Source organism: Sphaerodactylus townsendi, linkage group LG03, assembly GCF_021028975.2.
Source record: "Sphaerodactylus townsendi isolate TG3544 linkage group LG03, MPM_Stown_v2.3, whole genome shotgun sequence".
In the NCBI taxonomy this organism is placed as follows: Eukaryota; Metazoa; Chordata; class Lepidosauria; order Squamata; family Sphaerodactylidae; genus Sphaerodactylus; species Sphaerodactylus townsendi.
Window position 1 is genome coordinate 86,791,989 of NC_059427.1, and position 19,415 is coordinate 86,811,403.

Here is a 19,415-nt window from a genome sequence, read left to right on the forward strand (position 1 = left end):
GGGTGGGGGGGGGGGGGGGTGGGGGGGGGGGGGGGTGGGGGGGGGGGGGGGTGGGGGGGGGGGGGGGTGGGGGGGGGGGGGGGTGGGGGGGGGGGGGGGTGGGGGGGGGGGGGGGTGGGGGGGGGGGGGGGTGGGGGGGGGGGGGGGTGGGGGGGGGGGGGGGTGGGGGGGGGGGGGGGTGGGGGGGGGGGGGGGTGGGGGGGGGGGGGGGTGGGGGGGGGGGGGGGTGGGGGGGGGGGGGGGTGGGGGGGGGGGGGGGTGGGGGGGGGGGGGGGTGGGGGGGGGGGGGGGTGGGGGGGGGGGGGGGTGGGGGGGGGGGGGGGTGGGGGGGGGGGGGGGTGGGGGGGGGGGGGGGTGGGGGGGGGGGGGGGTGGGGGGGGGGGGGGGTGGGGGGGGGGGGGGGTGGGGGGGGGGGGGGGTGGGGGGGGGGGGGGGTGGGGGGGGGGGGGGGTGGGGGGGGGGGGGGGTGGGGGGGGGGGGGGGTGGGGGGGGGGGGGGGTGGGGGGGGGGGGGGGTGGGGGGGGGGGGGGGTGGGGGGGGGGGGGGGTGGGGGGGGGGGGGGGTGGGGGGGGGGGGGGGTGGGGGGGGGGGGGGGTGGGGGGGGGGGGGGGTGGGGGGGGGGGGGGGTGGGGGGGGGGGGGGGTGGGGGGGGGGGGGGGTGGGGGGGGGGGGGGGTGGGGGGGGGGGGGGGTGGGGGGGGGGGGGGGTGGGGGGGGGGGGGGGTGGGGGGGGGGGGGGGTGGGGGGGGGGGGGGGTGGGGGGGGGGGGGGGTGGGGGGGGGGGGGGGTGGGGGGGGGGGGGGGTGGGGGGGGGGGGGGGTGGGGGGGGGGGGGGGTGGGGGGGGGGGGGGGTGGGGGGGGGGGGGGGTGGGGGGGGGGGGGGGTGGGGGGGGGGGGGGGTGGGGGGGGGGGGGGGTGGGGGGGGGGGGGGGTGGGGGGGGGGGGGGGTGGGGGGGGGGGGGGGTGGGGGGGGGGGGGGGTGGGGGGGGGGGGGGGTGGGGGGGGGGGGGGGTGGGGGGGGGGGGGGGTGGGGGGGGGGGGGGGTGGGGGGGGGGGGGGGTGGGGGGGGGGGGGGGTGGGGGGGGGGGGGGGTGGGGGGGGGGGGGGGTGGGGGGGGGGGGGGGTGGGGGGGGGGGGGGGTGGGGGGGGGGGGGGGTGGGGGGGGGGGGGGGTGGGGGGGGGGGGGGGTGGGGGGGGGGGGGGGTGGGGGGGGGGGGGGGTGGGGGGGGGGGGGGGTGGGGGGGGGGGGGGGTGGGGGGGGGGGGGGGTGGGGGGGGGGGGGGGTGGGGGGGGGGGGGGGTGGGGGGGGGGGGGGGTGGGGGGGGGGGGGGGTGGGGGGGGGGGGGGGTGGGGGGGGGGGGGGGTGGGGGGGGGGGGGGGTGGGGGGGGGGGGGGGTGGGGGGGGGGGGGGGTGGGGGGGGGGGGGGGTGGGGGGGGGGGGGGGTGGGGGGGGGGGGGGGTGGGGGGGGGGGGGGGTGGGGGGGGGGGGGGGTGGGGGGGGGGGGGGGTGGGGGGGGGGGGGGGTGGGGGGGGGGGGGGGTGGGGGGGGGGGGGGGTGGGGGGGGGGGGGGGTGGGGGGGGGGGGGGGTGGGGGGGGGGGGGGGTGGGGGGGGGGGGGGGTGGGGGGGGGGGGGGGTGGGGGGGGGGGGGGGTGGGGGGGGGGGGGGGTGGGGGGGGGGGGGGGTGGGGGGGGGGGGGGGTGGGGGGGGGGGGGGGTGGGGGGGGGGGGGGGTGGGGGGGGGGGGGGGTGGGGGGGGGGGGGGGTGGGGGGGGGGGGGGGTGGGGGGGGGGGGGGGTGGGGGGGGGGGGGGGTGGGGGGGGGGGGGGGTGGGGGGGGGGGGGGGTGGGGGGGGGGGGGGGTGGGGGGGGGGGGGGGTGGGGGGGGGGGGGGGTGGGGGGGGGGGGGGGTGGGGGGGGGGGGGGGTGGGGGGGGGGGGGGGTGGGGGGGGGGGGGGGTGGGGGGGGGGGGGGGTGGGGGGGGGGGGGGGTGGGGGGGGGGGGGGGTGGGGGGGGGGGGGGGTGGGGGGGGGGGGGGGTGGGGGGGGGGGGGGGTGGGGGGGGGGGGGGGTGGGGGGGGGGGGGGGTGGGGGGGGGGGGGGGTGGGGGGGGGGGGGGGTGGGGGGGGGGGGGGGTGGGGGGGGGGGGGGGTGGGGGGGGGGGGGGGTGGGGGGGGGGGGGGGTGGGGGGGGGGGGGGGTGGGGGGGGGGGGGGGTGGGGGGGGGGGGGGGTGGGGGGGGGGGGGGGTGGGGGGGGGGGGGGGTGGGGGGGGGGGGGGGTGGGGGGGGGGGGGGGTGGGGGGGGGGGGGGGTGGGGGGGGGGGGGGGTGGGGGGGGGGGGGGGTGGGGGGGGGGGGGGGTGGGGGGGGGGGGGGGTGGGGGGGGGGGGGGGTGGGGGGGGGGGGGGGTGGGGGGGGGGGGGGGTGGGGGGGGGGGGGGGTGGGGGGGGGGGGGGGTGGGGGGGGGGGGGGGTGGGGGGGGGGGGGGGTGGGGGGGGGGGGGGGTGGGGGGGGGGGGGGGTGGGGGGGGGGGGGGGTGGGGGGGGGGGGGGGTGGGGGGGGGGGGGGGTGGGGGGGGGGGGGGGTGGGGGGGGGGGGGGGTGGGGGGGGGGGGGGGTGGGGGGGGGGGGGGGTGGGGGGGGGGGGGGGTGGGGGGGGGGGGGGGTGGGGGGGGGGGGGGGTGGGGGGGGGGGGGGGTGGGGGGGGGGGGGGGTGGGGGGGGGGGGGGGTGGGGGGGGGGGGGGGTGGGGGGGGGGGGGGGTGGGGGGGGGGGGGGGTGGGGGGGGGGGGGGGTGGGGGGGGGGGGGGGTGGGGGGGGGGGGGGGTGGGGGGGGGGGGGGGTGGGGGGGGGGGGGGGTGGGGGGGGGGGGGGGTGGGGGGGGGGGGGGGTGGGGGGGGGGGGGGGTGGGGGGGGGGGGGGGTGGGGGGGGGGGGGGGTGGGGGGGGGGGGGGGTGGGGGGGGGGGGGGGTGGGGGGGGGGGGGGGTGGGGGGGGGGGGGGGTGGGGGGGGGGGGGGGTGGGGGGGGGGGGGGGTGGGGGGGGGGGGGGGTGGGGGGGGGGGGGGGTGGGGGGGGGGGGGGGTGGGGGGGGGGGGGGGTGGGGGGGGGGGGGGGTGGGGGGGGGGGGGGGTGGGGGGGGGGGGGGGTGGGGGGGGGGGGGGGTGGGGGGGGGGGGGGGTGGGGGGGGGGGGGGGTGGGGGGGGGGGGGGGTGGGGGGGGGGGGGGGTGGGGGGGGGGGGGGGTGGGGGGGGGGGGGGGTGGGGGGGGGGGGGGGTGGGGGGGGGGGGGGGTGGGGGGGGGGGGGGGTGGGGGGGGGGGGGGGTGGGGGGGGGGGGGGGTGGGGGGGGGGGGGGGTGGGGGGGGGGGGGGGTGGGGGGGGGGGGGGGTGGGGGGGGGGGGGGGTGGGGGGGGGGGGGGGTGGGGGGGGGGGGGGGTGGGGGGGGGGGGGGGTGGGGGGGGGGGGGGGTGGGGGGGGGGGGGGGTGGGGGGGGGGGGGGGTGGGGGGGGGGGGGGGTGGGGGGGGGGGGGGGTGGGGGGGGGGGGGGGTGGGGGGGGGGGGGGGTGGGGGGGGGGGGGGGTGGGGGGGGGGGGGGGTGGGGGGGGGGGGGGGTGGGGGGGGGGGGGGGTGGGGGGGGGGGGGGGTGGGGGGGGGGGGGGGTGGGGGGGGGGGGGGGTGGGGGGGGGGGGGGGTGGGGGGGGGGGGGGGTGGGGGGGGGGGGGGGTGGGGGGGGGGGGGGGTGGGGGGGGGGGGGGGTGGGGGGGGGGGGGGGTGGGGGGGGGGGGGGGTGGGGGGGGGGGGGGGTGGGGGGGGGGGGGGGTGGGGGGGGGGGGGGGTGGGGGGGGGGGGGGGTGGGGGGGGGGGGGGGTGGGGGGGGGGGGGGGTGGGGGGGGGGGGGGGTGGGGGGGGGGGGGGGTGGGGGGGGGGGGGGGTGGGGGGGGGGGGGGGTGGGGGGGGGGGGGGGTGGGGGGGGGGGGGGGTGGGGGGGGGGGGGGGTGGGGGGGGGGGGGGGTGGGGGGGGGGGGGGGTGGGGGGGGGGGGGGGTGGGGGGGGGGGGGGGTGGGGGGGGGGGGGGGTGGGGGGGGGGGGGGGTGGGGGGGGGGGGGGGTGGGGGGGGGGGGGGGTGGGGGGGGGGGGGGGTGGGGGGGGGGGGGGGTGGGGGGGGGGGGGGGTGGGGGGGGGGGGGGGTGGGGGGGGGGGGGGGTGGGGGGGGGGGGGGGTGGGGGGGGGGGGGGGTGGGGGGGGGGGGGGGTGGGGGGGGGGGGGGGTGGGGGGGGGGGGGGGTGGGGGGGGGGGGGGGTGGGGGGGGGGGGGGGTGGGGGGGGGGGGGGGTGGGGGGGGGGGGGGGTGGGGGGGGGGGGGGGTGGGGGGGGGGGGGGGTGGGGGGGGGGGGGGGTGGGGGGGGGGGGGGGTGGGGGGGGGGGGGGGTGGGGGGGGGGGGGGGTGGGGGGGGGGGGGGGTGGGGGGGGGGGGGGGTGGGGGGGGGGGGGGGTGGGGGGGGGGGGGGGTGGGGGGGGGGGGGGGTGGGGGGGGGGGGGGGTGGGGGGGGGGGGGGGTGGGGGGGGGGGGGGGTGGGGGGGGGGGGGGGTGGGGGGGGGGGGGGGTGGGGGGGGGGGGGGGTGGGGGGGGGGGGGGGTGGGGGGGGGGGGGGGTGGGGGGGGGGGGGGGTGGGGGGGGGGGGGGGTGGGGGGGGGGGGGGGTGGGGGGGGGGGGGGGTGGGGGGGGGGGGGGGTGGGGGGGGGGGGGGGTGGGGGGGGGGGGGGGTGGGGGGGGGGGGGGGTGGGGGGGGGGGGGGGTGGGGGGGGGGGGGGGTGGGGGGGGGGGGGGGTGGGGGGGGGGGGGGGTGGGGGGGGGGGGGGGTGGGGGGGGGGGGGGGTGGGGGGGGGGGGGGGTGGGGGGGGGGGGGGGTGGGGGGGGGGGGGGGTGGGGGGGGGGGGGGGTGGGGGGGGGGGGGGGTGGGGGGGGGGGGGGGTGGGGGGGGGGGGGGGTGGGGGGGGGGGGGGGTGGGGGGGGGGGGGGGTGGGGGGGGGGGGGGGTGGGGGGGGGGGGGGGTGGGGGGGGGGGGGGGTGGGGGGGGGGGGGGGTGGGGGGGGGGGGGGGTGGGGGGGGGGGGGGGTGGGGGGGGGGGGGGGTGGGGGGGGGGGGGGGTGGGGGGGGGGGGGGGTGGGGGGGGGGGGGGGTGGGGGGGGGGGGGGGTGGGGGGGGGGGGGGGTGGGGGGGGGGGGGGGTGGGGGGGGGGGGGGGTGGGGGGGGGGGGGGGTGGGGGGGGGGGGGGGTGGGGGGGGGGGGGGGTGGGGGGGGGGGGGGGTGGGGGGGGGGGGGGGTGGGGGGGGGGGGGGGTGGGGGGGGGGGGGGGTGGGGGGGGGGGGGGGTGGGGGGGGGGGGGGGTGGGGGGGGGGGGGGGTGGGGGGGGGGGGGGGTGGGGGGGGGGGGGGGTGGGGGGGGGGGGGGGTGGGGGGGGGGGGGGGTGGGGGGGGGGGGGGGTGGGGGGGGGGGGGGGTGGGGGGGGGGGGGGGTGGGGGGGGGGGGGGGTGGGGGGGGGGGGGGGTGGGGGGGGGGGGGGGTGGGGGGGGGGGGGGGTGGGGGGGGGGGGGGGTGGGGGGGGGGGGGGGTGGGGGGGGGGGGGGGTGGGGGGGGGGGGGGGTGGGGGGGGGGGGGGGTGGGGGGGGGGGGGGGTGGGGGGGGGGGGGGGTGGGGGGGGGGGGGGGTGGGGGGGGGGGGGGGTGGGGGGGGGGGGGGGTGGGGGGGGGGGGGGGTGGGGGGGGGGGGGGGTGGGGGGGGGGGGGGGTGGGGGGGGGGGGGGGTGGGGGGGGGGGGGGGTGGGGGGGGGGGGGGGTGGGGGGGGGGGGGGGTGGGGGGGGGGGGGGGTGGGGGGGGGGGGGGGTGGGGGGGGGGGGGGGTGGGGGGGGGGGGGGGTGGGGGGGGGGGGGGGTGGGGGGGGGGGGGGGTGGGGGGGGGGGGGGGTGGGGGGGGGGGGGGGTGGGGGGGGGGGGGGGTGGGGGGGGGGGGGGGTGGGGGGGGGGGGGGGTGGGGGGGGGGGGGGGTGGGGGGGGGGGGGGGTGGGGGGGGGGGGGGGTGGGGGGGGGGGGGGGTGGGGGGGGGGGGGGGTGGGGGGGGGGGGGGGTGGGGGGGGGGGGGGGTGGGGGGGGGGGGGGGTGGGGGGGGGGGGGGGTGGGGGGGGGGGGGGGTGGGGGGGGGGGGGGGTGGGGGGGGGGGGGGGTGGGGGGGGGGGGGGGTGGGGGGGGGGGGGGGTGGGGGGGGGGGGGGGTGGGGGGGGGGGGGGGTGGGGGGGGGGGGGGGTGGGGGGGGGGGGGGGTGGGGGGGGGGGGGGGTGGGGGGGGGGGGGGGTGGGGGGGGGGGGGGGTGGGGGGGGGGGGGGGTGGGGGGGGGGGGGGGTGGGGGGGGGGGGGGGTGGGGGGGGGGGGGGGTGGGGGGGGGGGGGGGTGGGGGGGGGGGGGGGTGGGGGGGGGGGGGGGTGGGGGGGGGGGGGGGTGGGGGGGGGGGGGGGTGGGGGGGGGGGGGGGTGGGGGGGGGGGGGGGTGGGGGGGGGGGGGGGTGGGGGGGGGGGGGGGTGGGGGGGGGGGGGGGTGGGGGGGGGGGGGGGTGGGGGGGGGGGGGGGTGGGGGGGGGGGGGGGTGGGGGGGGGGGGGGGTGGGGGGGGGGGGGGGTGGGGGGGGGGGGGGGTGGGGGGGGGGGGGGGTGGGGGGGGGGGGGGGTGGGGGGGGGGGGGGGTGGGGGGGGGGGGGGGTGGGGGGGGGGGGGGGTGGGGGGGGGGGGGGGTGGGGGGGGGGGGGGGTGGGGGGGGGGGGGGGTGGGGGGGGGGGGGGGTGGGGGGGGGGGGGGGTGGGGGGGGGGGGGGGTGGGGGGGGGGGGGGGTGGGGGGGGGGGGGGGTGGGGGGGGGGGGGGGTGGGGGGGGGGGGGGGTGGGGGGGGGGGGGGGTGGGGGGGGGGGGGGGTGGGGGGGGGGGGGGGTGGGGGGGGGGGGGGGTGGGGGGGGGGGGGGGTGGGGGGGGGGGGGGGTGGGGGGGGGGGGGGGTGGGGGGGGGGGGGGGTGGGGGGGGGGGGGGGTGGGGGGGGGGGGGGGTGGGGGGGGGGGGGGGTGGGGGGGGGGGGGGGTGGGGGGGGGGGGGGGTGGGGGGGGGGGGGGGTGGGGGGGGGGGGGGGTGGGGGGGGGGGGGGGTGGGGGGGGGGGGGGGTGGGGGGGGGGGGGGGTGGGGGGGGGGGGGGGTGGGGGGGGGGGGGGGTGGGGGGGGGGGGGGGTGGGGGGGGGGGGGGGTGGGGGGGGGGGGGGGTGGGGGGGGGGGGGGGTGGGGGGGGGGGGGGGTGGGGGGGGGGGGGGGTGGGGGGGGGGGGGGGTGGGGGGGGGGGGGGGTGGGGGGGGGGGGGGGTGGGGGGGGGGGGGGGTGGGGGGGGGGGGGGGTGGGGGGGGGGGGGGGTGGGGGGGGGGGGGGGTGGGGGGGGGGGGGGGTGGGGGGGGGGGGGGGTGGGGGGGGGGGGGGGTGGGGGGGGGGGGGGGTGGGGGGGGGGGGGGGTGGGGGGGGGGGGGGGTGGGGGGGGGGGGGGGTGGGGGGGGGGGGGGGTGGGGGGGGGGGGGGGTGGGGGGGGGGGGGGGTGGGGGGGGGGGGGGGTGGGGGGGGGGGGGGGTGGGGGGGGGGGGGGGTGGGGGGGGGGGGGGGTGGGGGGGGGGGGGGGTGGGGGGGGGGGGGGGTGGGGGGGGGGGGGGGTGGGGGGGGGGGGGGGTGGGGGGGGGGGGGGGTGGGGGGGGGGGGGGGTGGGGGGGGGGGGGGGTGGGGGGGGGGGGGGGTGGGGGGGGGGGGGGGTGGGGGGGGGGGGGGGTGGGGGGGGGGGGGGGTGGGGGGGGGGGGGGGTGGGGGGGGGGGGGGGTGGGGGGGGGGGGGGGTGGGGGGGGGGGGGGGTGGGGGGGGGGGGGGGTGGGGGGGGGGGGGGGTGGGGGGGGGGGGGGGTGGGGGGGGGGGGGGGTGGGGGGGGGGGGGGGTGGGGGGGGGGGGGGGTGGGGGGGGGGGGGGGTGGGGGGGGGGGGGGGTGGGGGGGGGGGGGGGTGGGGGGGGGGGGGGGTGGGGGGGGGGGGGGGTGGGGGGGGGGGGGGGTGGGGGGGGGGGGGGGTGGGGGGGGGGGGGGGTGGGGGGGGGGGGGGGTGGGGGGGGGGGGGGGTGGGGGGGGGGGGGGGTGGGGGGGGGGGGGGGTGGGGGGGGGGGGGGGTGGGGGGGGGGGGGGGTGGGGGGGGGGGGGGGTGGGGGGGGGGGGGGGTGGGGGGGGGGGGGGGTGGGGGGGGGGGGGGGTGGGGGGGGGGGGGGGTGGGGGGGGGGGGGGGTGGGGGGGGGGGGGGGTGGGGGGGGGGGGGGGTGGGGGGGGGGGGGGGTGGGGGGGGGGGGGGGTGGGGGGGGGGGGGGGTGGGGGGGGGGGGGGGTGGGGGGGGGGGGGGGTGGGGGGGGGGGGGGGTGGGGGGGGGGGGGGGTGGGGGGGGGGGGGGGTGGGGGGGGGGGGGGGTGGGGGGGGGGGGGGGTGGGGGGGGGGGGGGGTGGGGGGGGGGGGGGGTGGGGGGGGGGGGGGGTGGGGGGGGGGGGGGGTGGGGGGGGGGGGGGGTGGGGGGGGGGGGGGGTGGGGGGGGGGGGGGGTGGGGGGGGGGGGGGGTGGGGGGGGGGGGGGGTGGGGGGGGGGGGGGGTGGGGGGGGGGGGGGGTGGGGGGGGGGGGGGGTGGGGGGGGGGGGGGGTGGGGGGGGGGGGGGGTGGGGGGGGGGGGGGGTGGGGGGGGGGGGGGGTGGGGGGGGGGGGGGGTGGGGGGGGGGGGGGGTGGGGGGGGGGGGGGGTGGGGGGGGGGGGGGGTGGGGGGGGGGGGGGGTGGGGGGGGGGGGGGGTGGGGGGGGGGGGGGGTGGGGGGGGGGGGGGGTGGGGGGGGGGGGGGGTGGGGGGGGGGGGGGGTGGGGGGGGGGGGGGGTGGGGGGGGGGGGGGGTGGGGGGGGGGGGGGGTGGGGGGGGGGGGGGGTGGGGGGGGGGGGGGGTGGGGGGGGGGGGGGGTGGGGGGGGGGGGGGGTGGGGGGGGGGGGGGGTGGGGGGGGGGGGGGGTGGGGGGGGGGGGGGGTGGGGGGGGGGGGGGGTGGGGGGGGGGGGGGGTGGGGGGGGGGGGGGGTGGGGGGGGGGGGGGGTGGGGGGGGGGGGGGGTGGGGGGGGGGGGGGGTGGGGGGGGGGGGGGGTGGGGGGGGGGGGGGGTGGGGGGGGGGGGGGGTGGGGGGGGGGGGGGGTGGGGGGGGGGGGGGGTGGGGGGGGGGGGGGGTGGGGGGGGGGGGGGGTGGGGGGGGGGGGGGGTGGGGGGGGGGGGGGGTGGGGGGGGGGGGGGGTGGGGGGGGGGGGGGGTGGGGGGGGGGGGGGGTGGGGGGGGGGGGGGGTGGGGGGGGGGGGGGGTGGGGGGGGGGGGGGGTGGGGGGGGGGGGGGGTGGGGGGGGGGGGGGGTGGGGGGGGGGGGGGGTGGGGGGGGGGGGGGGTGGGGGGGGGGGGGGGTGGGGGGGGGGGGGGGTGGGGGGGGGGGGGGGTGGGGGGGGGGGGGGGTGGGGGGGGGGGGGGGTGGGGGGGGGGGGGGGTGGGGGGGGGGGGGGGTGGGGGGGGGGGGGGGTGGGGGGGGGGGGGGGTGGGGGGGGGGGGGGGTGGGGGGGGGGGGGGGTGGGGGGGGGGGGGGGTGGGGGGGGGGGGGGGTGGGGGGGGGGGGGGGTGGGGGGGGGGGGGGGTGGGGGGGGGGGGGGGTGGGGGGGGGGGGGGGTGGGGGGGGGGGGGGGTGGGGGGGGGGGGGGGTGGGGGGGGGGGGGGGTGGGGGGGGGGGGGGGTGGGGGGGGGGGGGGGTGGGGGGGGGGGGGGGTGGGGGGGGGGGGGGGTGGGGGGGGGGGGGGGTGGGGGGGGGGGGGGGTGGGGGGGGGGGGGGGTGGGGGGGGGGGGGGGTGGGGGGGGGGGGGGGTGGGGGGGGGGGGGGGTGGGGGGGGGGGGGGGTGGGGGGGGGGGGGGGTGGGGGGGGGGGGGGGTGGGGGGGGGGGGGGGTGGGGGGGGGGGGGGGTGGGGGGGGGGGGGGGTGGGGGGGGGGGGGGGTGGGGGGGGGGGGGGGTGGGGGGGGGGGGGGGTGGGGGGGGGGGGGGGTGGGGGGGGGGGGGGGTGGGGGGGGGGGGGGGTGGGGGGGGGGGGGGGTGGGGGGGGGGGGGGGTGGGGGGGGGGGGGGGTGGGGGGGGGGGGGGGTGGGGGGGGGGGGGGGTGGGGGGGGGGGGGGGTGGGGGGGGGGGGGGGTGGGGGGGGGGGGGGGTGGGGGGGGGGGGGGGTGGGGGGGGGGGGGGGTGGGGGGGGGGGGGGGTGGGGGGGGGGGGGGGTGGGGGGGGGGGGGGGTGGGGGGGGGGGGGGGTGGGGGGGGGGGGGGGTGGGGGGGGGGGGGGGTGGGGGGGGGGGGGGGTGGGGGGGGGGGGGGGTGGGGGGGGGGGGGGGTGGGGGGGGGGGGGGGTGGGGGGGGGGGGGGGTGGGGGGGGGGGGGGGTGGGGGGGGGGGGGGGTGGGGGGGGGGGGGGGTGGGGGGGGGGGGGGGTGGGGGGGGGGGGGGGTGGGGGGGGGGGGGGGTGGGGGGGGGGGGGGGTGGGGGGGGGGGGGGGTGGGGGGGGGGGGGGGTGGGGGGGGGGGGGGGTGGGGGGGGGGGGGGGTGGGGGGGGGGGGGGGTGGGGGGGGGGGGGGGTGGGGGGGGGGGGGGGTGGGGGGGGGGGGGGGTGGGGGGGGGGGGGGGTGGGGGGGGGGGGGGGTGGGGGGGGGGGGGGGTGGGGGGGGGGGGGGGTGGGGGGGGGGGGGGGTGGGGGGGGGGGGGGGTGGGGGGGGGGGGGGGTGGGGGGGGGGGGGGGTGGGGGGGGGGGGGGGTGGGGGGGGGGGGGGGTGGGGGGGGGGGGGGGTGGGGGGGGGGGGGGGTGGGGGGGGGGGGGGGTGGGGGGGGGGGGGGGTGGGGGGGGGGGGGGGTGGGGGGGGGGGGGGGTGGGGGGGGGGGGGGGTGGGGGGGGGGGGGGGTGGGGGGGGGGGGGGGTGGGGGGGGGGGGGGGTGGGGGGGGGGGGGGGTGGGGGGGGGGGGGGGTGGGGGGGGGGGGGGGTGGGGGGGGGGGGGGGTGGGGGGGGGGGGGGGTGGGGGGGGGGGGGGGTGGGGGGGGGGGGGGGTGGGGGGGGGGGGGGGTGGGGGGGGGGGGGGGTGGGGGGGGGGGGGGGTGGGGGGGGGGGGGGGTGGGGGGGGGGGGGGGTGGGGGGGGGGGGGGGTGGGGGGGGGGGGGGGTGGGGGGGGGGGGGGGTGGGGGGGGGGGGGGGTGGGGGGGGGGGGGGGTGGGGGGGGGGGGGGGTGGGGGGGGGGGGGGGTGGGGGGGGGGGGGGGTGGGGGGGGGGGGGGGTGGGGGGGGGGGGGGGTGGGGGGGGGGGGGGGTGGGGGGGGGGGGGGGTGGGGGGGGGGGGGGGTGGGGGGGGGGGGGGGTGGGGGGGGGGGGGGGTGGGGGGGGGGGGGGGTGGGGGGGGGGGGGGGTGGGGGGGGGGGGGGGAGGGGGGGGGGGGGGGTGGGGGGGTGAGGGGGGGGGGGGGGGGGGGGGGGGTGGGGGGGGGGGGGGCCTCCATCAGAAAGGATCAACTAAACCTTGAAGTTGGGCTCCACCATCTCAATGAGCATCATCTGTCTTGTCAGAATTTAGTTTCAATTTGTTCAGTCTTAGGTATTTTAACTACAGTAGATAGGCATTGATTCAGGATTTGTACCACATCACCATAAGCATATTGATGACAGCCTGCCCCAAACTATAATTTGTCCTAAGATCTTTACATAGAGGTTGAATAGCATGGGGATAGGAGTCTGCACTGTGAACCCACAGAACAGGTCCCACACTGTTGTCAACAGGTCTTCGATGGCAATTCTTTTAATACTGTCTATGAAAAATGATTTGAACCAGTCCAAAGCAGGTAACCTCTTATATCTGCCTCTCCTACAAATGTCTCAACAAGATGGCATGGTCCACAGAACCAAAGACTTCAGAAAAGTCCAGTAGGAGCAACAAAGAGGCATGGCTTTTGTCTGCATTCAGACAAAGGTAGTTAGCTAAAGCTGTCAGTTAGTTAGTTAGCTAAATCTGTGTCCCATAGTCTGGTCTAAAGCCAGAATTAAAAGGGTGGATCTGATGTGTTATTGAAGAAGATCTGAGGTTGACCATTATTTCTTTCTCAATTACTTTGCCCAGAAAGGGCAGATTAGAGATCGGGCCATAATTGGCCACATCCAGAGCACAAATAGTGGCCTTCACTTATCCCATATCCTGTAAACATCCATCACAGTTATTGGGTCAGAATAGTCCATAAACAGACCAGATGATTTATCAGACATTTGGACTGGCTTATATTACAACTGGCTTCCAGATCAGAGCATATTTGGAAGTATTTTGTCAACAACAAAAAGCTAATTGTCTGAAACAATAAAGGCTCAGTCAGCAGATGTAAAGGATTCTAAAATACTTTGGATGGCCATGAACCAATGGATGCCATGGTAGATAAAAATAACATTTATTTGCTGGTGTCACCACTGCTTCTTGAGCCTTTTAGTGGGCTCTATAACATATTCTGTTGGATTCAGAATGAGTTTTACACCAGTGTTATTCAAGATGTCTCCCAGCTCTGTGGTAAAATAAGGGACTGGGTTTTGTCCCAAGGTTGGAAGAGGTCAGTAAAGGACAATTTTGTCAATAACTTAAAGGAGTTTCATATTCTAAGTTCCTACCGCAGCCTCAACAGAGGGGCAGCCCAATCTGGGAGGGGGGGAGAAGTGGCTCCTGGAACTGGTGCAGGGCCGCACCAGAATGTTTGGACATCATGCTGGCAGTAGAGCTGCAGAATTGGGCCAGTCTAAAGGTGGATGCCAGCATGACTGGGGATGGGCTAGGTGCATTCCCGGGAACACCCCCAGTGCAGACCTCCAACTTATGCCATTCTAAAGGGTGGCGTAAGTCCATTTTGCCCAATGGAGGAATTTCAAACAGCCGGGGATTTTCTTGTTTTCGTTGCCTCTCCGGACTGCCTGGAAGTTGTCTGGAGGCAGTGCCTTGGCACAGCAGTGGCACTGTCTCCGGCTGCCCACAGCTTCTGGATTGGGTGTTTAAAACTCTAAAATTTTGTGAATCTAGTAGGATCCACAAGCCTTTGTGGGCAAACCATTTTATCTGGGCCCTGTTTCCTATGGGATTTCACAGCCATATTCAACCTTGCCTTGACTAAATAGTTGTCAGTTATTGATGCCAGGACATTTGTAGGCCATGCTCTATTAAGACAACTTTCCAGCCCAAGTTTAAGTTTTCAGAATTATAGTAAAGAAGAAATTTCCTCTTACGCATATGTCATGATATGACAAAAGAAATGAAGAAATAAACCAAGGAGGACATTTTAGCATGTCAGATCTATTAACATTGCTTCAGAATTCCATTCTAATAGGTAATGGACACAGTTACTTTTAAATATTTAGCAATATAAAGAATGTAAGACATCATGTAGGTAGAGTATACAGTGGGAGCTAATAAACATTTTATTATACTCATTTTATGTGGATCTCTTATACAATTGATGTATTCTGATGGAAGAGAACATAGCATCCATTGATGTCATTCTTGGTATCCCCGTTTACCCTGAAACAGATTCCTTTACATAATCCATTCTGTCACTGGAACAGATCTGTTCTCTATTTTCTAGGATATAGAGCAGTTTCTCAAAAAGTACAAGTTTTCCCACAATAGTGGTCAAATATAAATTTATTGTACTGGCACACAAATGATAGCAGAAGGATAGCAAAAGAGTATACAATAAACCAATTCATCATGAACATGATAGCAACACAGCAAATATAACCACCACAGGAAATGTAGCAGAATTAAAAGTGATGGTAACTATGTCAACCTGAGGGTCAGTTTTTTGCACCAGCCAAATTTCACATGCTGACTTGTATTGATCAAGTAAGTCTAATATTAAGTCAAAGATAACGTCTACAAATGTAAATTTACAATTGTCTGTGTGCAGTCATGTTTCTTTAGACAAGGGAATTTACATGACAAAAATAACTATGCATTCTTGTTTCCTCACATATTTGGACTTCTAACAGATCTTCAAATAACTGAAATAATCAAGATGTGCTTTCTGTTTCCATCTAGCCGCTGTAAGTGCAGGGCATGGATTGCCCGCTAAGTTTGTGATCCACTGCAATAGCCCCAGTTGGGGTGCAGATAAGTGTGAAGAATTACTGGAGAAGACAGTGAAGAACTGCTTAGCTCTGGCCGATGAGAAGAAACTGAAATCAATTGCATTTCCATCTATTGGAAGTGGCAAGTAAGATTGGCCTCTCAAACTTTTGTGAAAACACTGTCGGATTTTTTTTGTACAGCTGCACATCGTGCTGTCATTTATGCATGTTCTTCTCATAACCACCCCACTGTTATTCTTGTTTTCATTGTCTGTTTACTAATTTCTCTAGCTCACTAGGCTGCCATTTTGTAGCAGGCCAAAATAAACAATAGCTGCGTATCTATCCCACAAACTCACCTCTTTCATGAGGGAAAGCCTGCCTGTCTGCACTGTTTAACATCCTGTAATCTGCCCTCTCAGTGACCAAGGTATACTATAAACAAAGTTAATGAAGTAAGGGCATATCCAGTCCCTTCTACTCCCTGTGCAGTCTGCTCATGTTCTTGTTCGTTGGGAGTTCAAGAAGAGTTGCAATAACATAAGATAAAAGTATGTGTGCCTAGTCAGAGAATCTAGTGGAGCAACCTGCTTCACATAATGACCAGCCAGATGCCCTAGAAGACCTACAAGCAGTACACTGAATGCCCAAACTCTTCCTGCCCAGGACTGTTTTTCAGAGGGGTACTGATTTAGAACATGGAGATTCCATTTGATCATCATCATGGTGAATATTCACAGACCTCCTTTAATTTGTCTAATTCTCCTTTGAAGTTGACAAACTCATGGCCATGACCAGGGCTGCTTGCTGCCTAGAGGAAAAAAGCCCCAACTCTTGAATAGAGATTTAAAGGGAAGTTATTAACCAGTCAAGAGTTGTTAACTCCATGTCATGAAAAGCATCAGCTGCCCATTTCTACACAGTAACATTCTCTTACAAAGACAGGACATTTTTCTACCTTAGCCATCACTGCACCCTGTGACAATAGATTCCATAAGTTAATTACACATTGAGTAAAGAAGTTCTTTCTTATGTTTGCCTTTAATCTGCTGCCGGTCAGCTTCCTCTGATGCAAACAAATGACTGGATTACTTGAAACAGCTAGTATTCTGTCTCTTTACCAGCTTTGAAGGAAGGTATAATTCAACAGGATGTTTGTTTTTGTTTTCCTATTCCTTCAAAATTATGATGCGAGATGATGTACCTATAAAATTACTTTCCCTCCCAGAGTTCCTAAGAAATTTATTCTTTTCTAATGTGATCCATTTATATATTTTGTTAGATCATTTTGTGTTGAGCTTAAGGAAATACTGTATTGTAATTATAGATAAAATCTTACTTTGCTGCATATTTCATGTTGCAGCTTAGTATAAATGATTTGTTTATTCTGTAGTAAAACTGTAGTTTAATTAATAGAGTTTCACCATAGCAATTCAAATATTGATGAAAGTGCATTACAAGTTTGTTTGTTTTTACAAGAATTTCCATAATGTTTTGCTAGCCCTCCATGCCTACCCATTCCTGCCCATTGTCACCAGCAAGATCAAACATTTACCGTCATGGCTAATACCAAAAGAGATCTATCACTTTAGAAAAAGCCAACACAACTGAATATTGGAAGGATTTGCAGAGGGCACACTGTATACAAAGCATGTTTGTCAAGATTGTGGCCTGTAAAAAAACACTTATATTGTTTCCTTGACAGATGACATTCTGTCAAGTTAATATATTGCTTTTAAAGGCTTAAATAGTTTTGTTCTTGACTGCTTCACAGAGACACTTCGAAAGGTTTTCTGTGGCATGGGGAGTATTTTAAGAAAGGAAAAGTCTTACCTTTTGTAAATAATGGTTAAAATGGTTAAAAACAGAAGATAGACACTAGCATTGGTAGAATAACATGGATGGAGAGAGTGGGAAGGAGTGTAATAATATTGAATTAGGATGGAACTTCAAATGTAAATTTGTTCTTTTGAAACATTTTATCAACTCTGTTTGCAAGTTTTAAAAAGTTTAAAAAATTAAACACTTAAGTTTTTAATGGTGGCATTTTATCCCAAATCATCACATATACACAGCTGTTGCAGGATAGACATCAAGCGAGATACTGAATAAACAAACATAAACAGCTCTATTCACTTTTATTCACTGCCCCCGCTATGCTGGCAGTGGGGGCACAGGAACATTGGCGCAGCATTGCACTGCATTCAACTGCAGATCTTCCCCTCTGCTAGTACAATACCCTGGGAGGGCAAATCTGCTGGTGCAACCCCGCACTGCCCCTCCCCCCCCCCACCCCCGGTAAGGAATAGATTTACATGGGGGTGATCCCAATAAATATTTTATATATTTTTCAGCAGGAAAAGTGAATAGCATTTAGTGTGCCAGATGCTCTTCCATATTTAACTTTTGCAAACCAAATTTATGTAGGATGGCATTGACAAAGTTACTGTAAGCTCTGTATACCAAGCTATAGTTATGGATAACTCAGTCTCAATATTATTCCTAATGCAGAATTTAAGTACAAGAGATCTGGCTTCTGTTTCAGGTCCTGGGGGGTGGGGAGTTGAACCCTGTATTCCTGTCTCACATTGATACAGATATGCTGTTCTCACATTACCAAATCCACGTAACTCACATATGGACATGGTATTGCATATATAAAACGAAACCATTCAAAAAAGTAGTCTGAGCATGCCATTGGAGAGAGATGATGGCAACCAAGATGGAGTTATTTTTAATTCCTTGATATCTTTTCATAGCATAGCAGTCATTTCCTGATGATGGACTATCTCAAAATACACTAAAAATTAAGTTGGTTGTGGTCATCAAACCTTGATGGGTCTTTATATATCGAGAGAGAGAGAGACAGACTGGTTTCCTTAAGAGTTAGGAACCATTTTTTAAATATATATATATGTTTAGTTATAGTAACATCATATAGCAACATCCATTAATTTAATTAATTATGGAAAGGTTACTGCTGTTGCTGTTTTTATTGTATTTATTTTTTAACTGAGATTATTCGATTGTTTTCTAGCTGTAATGTATTGTGTTTGGTTGACTTGTAAACCGCCCTGAGCCCTTCAGGGGTAGGGCAGTCTACTAAATCGAATGAATTAGTAATAATAGTAATAACAACAACAACAGTAATAACAAAGGCAACCTAAGTAATAAGAGACAATATAATTTTCACACTAAGCAAAAGAGTAAATATAATTTGGGGCTTTTCTTTTGCTGGCTACTTTCTTTTCCTAGAAAGGGAGCCATCTACAAGAGAGGCTGAGGCTAAAGCCAGGTTTGCTGGTGTTGTGTGACAGGGCCGTGTTTTCCTTTGAGCACTCTTCCATAGGTTTTATTGGTTCAACAGCACCTGCTGCAAGCATGCTTTGCCAGAGAATGGATTAACACACCAACCACAATGTGACCCTGCATCCCTCTTTTGCAATTGTTATTGGTTCATGCTGCCTGCACCGGGCCTTGATGTCCAGACCAGTGGATAAGATCAGTTGTCTCTCCTTTTTCCTTCTTTCATAGTAGAAGAAAGGAAGAGTTAATCTGCTACCAGCTCTCTGTGAGACACAGTCCATATTTCTGGGCTCATTATCTTTTAGGCACCTAATTTTCACCTGGGGCTCAAAACTTGTGAATTTTGCTTCAAGGCTGATTTTAGATGATGTGTCACATATCACATTTAGGAAGATTCCTGTAAATACTTCAGAAGGCATGGCCAGGCTCTAACCCATATCATTGACTGAATTTCTCATATTTTGTTTCTCTCCCTGTATTCTCTTACAGAAACGGTTTCCCAAAACAGACTGCTGCCCAGCTGATCCTGAAAGCCATTTCCAGCTATTTTGTGTCAACAATGTCATCTTCAATCAAGACAGTGTATTTTGTGCTCTTTGACAGTGAGAGTATAGGGATCTATGTGCAAGAAATGGCCAAGTTAGATGCCAACTAAGACTAGGAAGCATACAACACCAACCTCCTCGCCCAGGCTCCCCTGCCCACATTTTTCATTTCCCCCTTATTTTAAATTTTGCTCATCTAGGGGAATAAAAGTGGGACTTTTTTGACTTTATAAAATGTTTTTATGTTGGCACTGATAGTTGGCATTACTGCTGTTAATGCACTGTTTTCCAGGCATTGTCTGAATTTAGTGTAATTTAGGAGATTTTATAGTTTTATTTTAATGAAGTATGGGTCGATGCAGAAAGTTGTTAGCAGTACATAGTCTTTTATTCGTGAAAGAAACCAGCAGACCCTATTTTGTAACTGTGTTGTGCTTCTATCGAGTGGCGTTCCTTTCTCATTTTTTAAAGAATCAACAAAAAAGAGGCTACACGCCTAATTTGTGTTTACTTCTTGTCTTAATGATGACTTTCAGAAGAAAAGAACCCTCTTGTCCTTAATTATATTTGCAATTTGGAATTTGTGTGAATTGATTTAGTAAAATGGTTGAAATGGTCTTGTTGGTGTGTTTTGAATCAATGGTTCTTAAACCCCTGATAGACACGGACCAACATAGTTGAGATGTTGACTGGAAGGACCAACCATGCACTTGTGCTGCATTATCAAATTGTTAGAAAAGTATTAGTTTATTAAATATTGTTAGATAAATTTACAGAATCTTTACAGATATATTTTGCTGTAGCTTTCATTAGGATATGGCACTTAAAATGCTTCACTTGCTTTGTTCATTCTGTGTTCATTTTGCAACTTCATCATTTTGGGAGCTGCACTTCTGATCTCAGTGATGTATATATAAATTCCAGTCTAGTCACACACACACCTAATACTAGGGTAATGGCATTTTCCTGGAGGACCACTATTATTAAATATGGATATTTATTCCTAACAGTGTTAGCCTATTCATTCTATATTTTTCCCTTGTCAAAGATTTGGGCCAGATTTTGCACTATGAAAAAATCTACTATGTAGCCATCACTATTTGTTGATAATAATCTAAGCACAAAACATGTTTTAAATTGATGAAGTGGTTGACATGTGTAGATGTGAACACAAGATTGCCTTGGAAGAACTAACCAAAGATCTAGCTGAGCAACTGGTCATAATCCACAAAAGATTTCTGCAGAGTCAAGGGAGCAGTTTTTACCAGTTTCCCCTCCTGCAGCAAACCTCTAATACCCTTTTTGTGCTGTTTGTCGGGTCCTCTGTTCTCCAGCAGCAGCATTTGTGGAGGGAGTTTC

At 71.6% G+C, this 19,415-nt stretch overlaps 1 protein-coding gene across 1 annotated transcript in view; it reads left to right on the forward strand.

Moving 5' to 3' along the window:
* Window positions 1–18,673, forward strand: part of LOC125427821 (core histone macro-H2A.1) — a 56,725-nt gene extending 38,052 nt beyond the window's left edge. Inside the window, exons 5-7 of the mRNA XM_048487375.1 lie at window positions 12,616–12,701; window positions 14,154–14,351; window positions 18,001–18,673. Of these exons, the coding sequence (XP_048343332.1) occupies window positions 12,616–12,701; window positions 14,154–14,351; window positions 18,001–18,166 (450 nt within the window). The 3' untranslated portion in view covers window positions 18,167–18,673. The remainder of the gene's footprint in view (window positions 1–12,615; window positions 12,702–14,153; window positions 14,352–18,000) is intronic.
* The last annotated feature ends 742 nt before the right edge of the window (window positions 18,674–19,415 follow it).